The sequence below is a fragment of the Monodon monoceros genome, unplaced genomic scaffold (assembly GCF_005190385.1).
Source record: "Monodon monoceros isolate NGI ecotype Baffin Bay Population unplaced genomic scaffold, NGI_Narwhal_1 Super_Scaffold_1, whole genome shotgun sequence".
NCBI classification, from domain to species: domain Eukaryota; kingdom Metazoa; phylum Chordata; class Mammalia; order Artiodactyla; family Monodontidae; genus Monodon; species Monodon monoceros.
In genome coordinates this window covers 53,377,511-53,384,082 of record NW_021703765.1, presented here as the reverse complement: position 1 = coordinate 53,384,082, position 6,572 = coordinate 53,377,511, and the positions used below count along the sequence as shown (strand labels likewise).

General features: G+C 42.4%; 1 protein-coding gene across 1 annotated transcript in view; it reads left to right on the top strand.

Annotated features, from left to right (window-relative positions):
- Positions 1–349: 349 nt before the first annotated feature.
- The window catches only part of DLGAP1 (DLG associated protein 1), a 292,601-nt gene continuing 286,378 nt past the window's right edge, over positions 350–6,572 (top strand). The window contains exon 1 of the mRNA XM_029218054.1: positions 350–1,306. Coding sequence (XP_029073887.1) covers positions 350–1,306 — 957 coding nt within the window. The remainder of the gene's footprint in view (positions 1,307–6,572) is intronic.

Genomic DNA, 6,572 nt, shown 5'->3' with positions numbered 1-6,572 from the left:
TTCTCCCAAGTCACTTAAAAATAGTTCAGCATTTTTATACGTTCTTTTCCGGGTTTACTAGCTTTCACCGCTACTGTCTCTCCTATAGGACTGGCATGGGCTTTCCCGGCCTACAGAGGTAACAGGGCTTTTCCAACAATGCATTAAAGCTGCTTTTAGGGAGAGTCATGAGTTCTGCCAGAAAACCAACTCAGTAGCAGACACACGTGGAAAGAGAGCAATAGCTATTGACCAAGTGAAGCGTTAACCATTGTCCCCCTCTCCTTCATTCCCCCAGGTCCTTGCGGGAGACGGGTCTGGAACCTAACCACCGGGTGTCCATGACCCCCGTGGTTGCGCCCCATCAGCGATGAAAGGGTTATCGGGCAGCCGCAGCCATCACCACGGAGTCACCTGCGATTCGGCCTGTGACTCGCTGTCGCACCACGCAGACCGCAAGCCATACATGCTGAGCCCGGTGGAGCACCACCCGGCCGACCACCCCTACTACACTCAGCGTACCTCCTTCCAGGCCGAGTGCGTGGGCCCCTTCAGCGACCCGCTGGCCAGCAGCACCTTCCCGCGCCGGCACTACACCTCGCAGCAGGAGCTGAAGGACGAGTGCGCCCTGGTGCCTCGCACCCTGGCCACCAAGGCCAACCGCATCCCCGCCAACCTCCTGGACCAGTTTGAGAGGCAGCTGCCTCTCAACAGGGATGGCTACCACACATTGCAGTACAAGCGCACGGCCGTGGAGCACCGCAGCGACAGCCCCGGCCGCATCCGCCACCTGGTCCACTCGGTCCAGAAACTCTTCACCAAATCGCACTCCCTGGAGGGGCCGTCCAAGGGCAGTGTCAACGGGGGCAAGGCCAGCCCCGAGGAGACGCAGACCGTGAGGTACGGCAAGCGCAGCAAGAGCAAGGAGCGCCGCCCCGAGCCCAAGCCCCGCAACAACGCTTCCCCGGGCTGGTGGAGCTCCGAAGACAACCTCGACGGCGACATGTGCATCTACCACGCCCCCTCGGGCGTGATGACCATGGGCAGGTGCCCCGACCGCTCGGCCTCCCAGTACTTCATGGAGGCCTACAACACCATCAGCGAGCAGGCTGTGAAGGCCTCCCGGAGTAACAACGATGTCAAGTGCACCACCTGTGCCAACCTGCCCGTCACCCTAGACGCGCCGCTGCTGAAGAAGAGCGCCTGGTCCTCCACGCTGACCGTGAGTCGAGCCCGAGAGGTTTACCAGAAAGCCTCGGTTAACATGGACCAGGCCATGGTGAAGTCAGAGTCGTGTCAACAGGAACGTTCCTGCCAGTACCTTCAGGTACCATTTATGTGGAGGGATGGATGCTTAGATGTTGTACCTGCTGATTGTGTGGTATTTCCTCCTGGGTCCTAGTCTTGGCTCTACTATGAATTGCCTATATGAACCTGAGCGAATTACTTAGCATTTCTGGGGCGGAGGGCTCCTGTCAGGAAACAAGCCTGCTAGCAACCTCATCCAGTTATCCTGAGATACTAGATATAAAAGTGCTTTGAAAAGCACGCCTACCTAAAGGCAAGAAGTTATTAATGTTTTGTGTTCCTCTTTTGTCTGAAGGATCGTGGGATAGGGAGGAGAGAAAAGGGGAGTTTACACAGAATTTTAAAATAAATCCACCTTTTTACAAAAGTCAACAATGATCTTTGGAATTCTGGAAAGAGTTTAATTAGATCTATTCAGTTTTTTTAAATTATTATTTTAAATTCTGTCTGAAGCTATTAGTTTGGAAAAATTAATCTACCTCTTCACCATTGCAATTTTCATACCACCACCAACACTAATCACACTCCTACCCAAGTTCCCACCCCCCAGAGCACAGGGAGTTGGGGTGATGCCCTACGCCCTGAGGAGGTGGAGATGGAGACAGTCTGGGGACCTGACAGGCACAGCTCCAGAGACCCAGGACAACAGAGAAGAGGAGGAAAAGAAGGGGAAGCATCTGCACAATAAAATACAATTAGTGTCAGAATGTAAATCCCACACACATACAGACCCAAGGGCGCTCCTCCCCTTCCACGGTCTCCTATTTTTCCTACTGTCCTCCAATCCACTTAAAACAGATTTCACCTGGATAATAATATCAGGGGAAGGGTCTTTTTCTTCCCTACCTCCTCCTTCTAGTATTGTCATTTTTCCCAAGACACAACCTTCCGTAAGAGGGATCCTCATATTTTTCCTTTTCAAAGTGTCTTTCTCTGCCCTCCCTTGCTATCCTCATCTTTTTAAAAAAGGTTTTACTGAACTATAAAATCATGACATAATCATTTCCCACTCTTAAGAATAAATGCAAGGAAAAAAGTCTTCCACCGAGACATTCATCTTGTTGCTCTCTTTGGATTTCTTCTGACAAAGCTGACTCCCTTGGGAATGCCTCCACCAAGCCCTGAAAATATTCCAGTCACTGGACAGTCAATGGCAGTCACTGGACAAGGACAGTGCCAGAGCCCATTCCCAGAGTTCAGAAGAGGCCACTATTGTGTGGATAGTTTTCACAAACAACACAGTATTTCCTACTGAAGGTGGCATTGTTTAATTTACTGTAAGCTTATTACATGTGTTAATTAAGTCATCAAGAGCCACTAACAGAATTTTAGAGCTAAAGGGATCATCTAATCCAACCTCTTCATTCATTTAGCATGTAAAAAACTAGACTCAAAGAAAGGCAAAGGCCTAGTGGGTCATACTGTTAGTATGTGGCAGAGGTAGGACCAGAACCCAAGTCTCTTAACTTATAGAAAAGACCATTACAAGGGTTACAACTGAAAGCTTTAGCAATTCTTTAAGCACATAAATCTCATCCACTATTGAGAATAAAGTATTTTGATAAAATATCTGTCTTGAAGAAAGGATGTGTAATGAGATAGAAAACCTAGGATACATTTTTGTCTATGGAGGTTTTGTGACTAGCGGCAAAAACAAAACAAATTCAATTTTTAAAAAAAAAACTTGAACTTTAGTAAGTAGTGATGAGATTGGATAAGAAATATCTAATTTAAAAGGATACTGTACCTGGATCTAGGACCAGCCTTTGTTAGTAACAAAATGCTTTCATGATACTAGCATAATTGCCTGCTTCCTACCTTAAGCTCATTTTCCTTTCCTTTTTATAACCTTTTTGAAGTTAAAAGCTCAAGTAGTGGTGAAAAGTGGAAGGATAAGGGAAGGAAGAAGGAAAATGATATTAACTGAAAATCTACTATGTACCAGATACTGCAGCAAACATTTTCACATCTGTTATTTCATTTAATCCTCATAATAGTCCTGAGGGCTACAGATAATAACTCTCAGTTTTTGCAAGAGAGGAAACCGAGGCTTAGAAATATCAAGTGACGTAATGTTATGTGGCCAGTAAGTGGTAGAACTGAGTTTTAGACTTAGATCTATCTGATGCAAAATAGCTCTTTCCAAAACACCCCAGCACAACTCCGGAATCAAGGACATGAAATGGTGAGCAAGGAGGAAAACAAATCTTTAAAGTAAACGTATTATTATTCAAGTTCTTCAGTAAAATAAGAATGAAAGCTTGAAGATTTAAGTATGGGATTTAGTATAGTAGCATTATTGGATCTCATCATAAAGATTTGGAAATTCTATTTTCAAATTGTTTGCCTTCTTTTACGCTAGTTTTTTTTTTAACATCTTTATTGGAGTATAATTGCTTTACAATGTTGTGTTAGTTTCTGCTGTATAACAAAGTGAATCAGCTATACGTATACACATATCCCCATATCCCCTCCCTCTTGCGTCTCCCTCCCACCTCCCTATCCCACCCCTCTAGGTGGTCACAAAGCACCAAGCTGATCTCCCTGTGCTATGAGGCTGCTTCCCACTTAAGCTAGTTGTTTTTAATGAAATATTTGAGGCTTACAGAAAGATATCAAGAAAAAAATAAATACCCATTTATACATCACCCAGCTAGAGAAATAAAACATTAATTACAATGGATCACACAGGTACCCTCCTCAATCCCATTTCCTTCCCTTCCTCCCGAGAGTAATAGCTAATCTGACTTGATACCAGAAGCACCTTTGTCTTTAATTCTGGAGTTACTGAAAGACTGAAAAAATTGTAATATTTTCTGTTCTTCATTGAGCAATAATTAACTTTAAGACACGCTAGTTCAACACTTGAAATATAAACTGAGCTCCAAGTCATGTCTTCTTTAGCAAATATTAACATTTATTGAGCTCCTATTCTGTGCAAGACTTTCAAACTGAAAAAAAAATCCTGTATTTCAAAGTGGGGACATAGTATGTTTAATAAATAAACTGAATGTAGAGCAGTGTGTGCTTCCCAACCAGTGTGCTGAGATGAAGAGCTCATATAAAGAAAGGGAGGAAGAAGCTGGACATTCACAAGGGGAGAAAGGAGATGGGAAACTCCTAAGAACTGGACGTCCTTCCAGCTCTCTTCTTGCTTTATAGGGAAGGGAGAATCTTTGTCCTGCAGAAGCTCCCCTTAGGAAGATAGGTTTAGCCAGTCCCTGTCAGCTCCTATAGAATAATTTCATTTATAAGCTCATTCTTAGAAGCAAATTTGGGAACAAATAGGTTCTTTTTTTTTTCCAGTTGTATTGCTTTAATTATCAACTAATATTGAAACTGGATGTACAAATGTGTTTGATTTCAATGTCACAAAGTTTAGTGGACAAAGCATTGAACTTTAAATAAGAGGGTCTATGTTTTAGTTCCTATTTGCCGCTAACTAGTTGGTGATCACTCACTAATGATAGGGCTTAGAACCATCATTTCAGCTCTCCAGGTCTCCTTCTTCTACTATAAAGTAAGGCACTTGGTCAAGAAGGCCTGGGATCTCAGTCCACATCTTCAAACTCCTAAGTTACATATGCAGAGCACTAATTAGAGCCATTTTCAAGAGTTGTAAAGCCTGGAGCTGCCACTTAATACATGTTTAAAGTAGATGCTTTTCCAATGTTATCTAATTTGCTCTCTGAAACTCTATGAGGTATTTTATAGTTGAAGAAACTGAGATTTAGTAAATTAGATTAAGTCACTTGCCCAAGGATACACAGCTAGTACATGGCAACACAGAGAGTCAAACCTGATTTGTCTGCCTTCAAAGCCTGGATTTCTGCATTTACACCTGATCCCTACCCCTTCCAATTATAAAACAGAGGGAGGAAGCGACATATACTATATACCTATTATGTTCCAGAAGTCATACAACAGCTCATTTAGTACCCAAAACACCTTTGTAAAATTAGTATTACTATTTACTCCAATTTTATGGATGACAAAACTGAGGCACAAAAGCTGAAATCATTTGTCCAAGAACTCATGGATAGTCACTGGGAGAGCTAAAACTTGACTGTGGGTCTGAGTCTATAATGTGCTTCAGAAATAGAAATAAATGCACTTTTTTTCGTTTTAATATTTGTTTTATTCTGTAGCAAATGTACGCATTCATTTGACCTCCTCTGGGTGCACACAGTTAAGAATGCATGTCCATGAAATGTGACCCATCTCAGATGAGCAATGGAATGGCTGGAATGTCCCTAGTTTAATTTGACTGAGTATAGGTTAATATTCACCAATACTGGAATTCTAAACACTAAAAAGTTCTGCTCTTTGTAGAATTATCACTTAGAAATCATTTAACTTAGGCCATTGACACGATTATACAGAACATGAGAGGTCTGTAGGTATTGGGTCTCCGTCTGACATTGATTTAAAAATAAAATACTGTAGCTTGAAATCATTGCAAGTTCCAGTTAATACGGTCAATTGGTGAGATGTGCTTCCTCACAAGCTGTTTGTAGTTAATTTTAAAAAGACTCCCTTTTTTTTTTTCCAATATTGTTATTTTTAAATGTCAAGAATCAGATGTCTGCTGTTTAGAACTACTGTACGGCTGCCAGTGACTTTCTGTATCAGGATTTGGAGCAGAGACATGGATTTGAAGACATTAAAACTGTTTAATTCTCAGTTGAGATGTGGTTGGCTTTTGTATATTTGGAATAGAGCATTTATGGCACATCTCAGGGTAAGTGCTCATCGTTAAGTAAATAAAATAGGAAGGGGGTCAAAGGAGTAAAGGGAGTTTTGGTTGTTGATTTGTTTTCGCTTTAAGAAAGCAGGATTCTTGGTTCTGTATATGCCTCTTTATGTAAAGTGAGTGTTGAGTGACTGATACAATAAGATATTCAGAAGAGCAAGATTTTAGATTTCCAACTGTTAGCCTTAAAAAAAAAAAAAATCCCTTCAACTCCGTGTATTTTGCATTCATCCAGCAGCAGACACAAGAAAAAGGAAACAAAGCTCTTCGGTAAAAGTAGAGAGAGAGAGAGAGAGAGAGAGAGAGACACAGAGAGAGAGGGAGAGAGAGGGAGAGAGAGAGCGCACGCACAAGACGGACAAGAAAGCAAGCACCCTCAGAGATGCAATTTTAGGAGAGCAAAATGATCGACCTTTTTAAGGCTGAGTGGGTTTCTTCAGTTTGTGTGCAAGTTTCAAGAAATGGAAGGACTGACCAGGTTTGAGTACAACTCTTTTATTACTTTGTATTTGGTGATAGTGTGTTGTTTGTT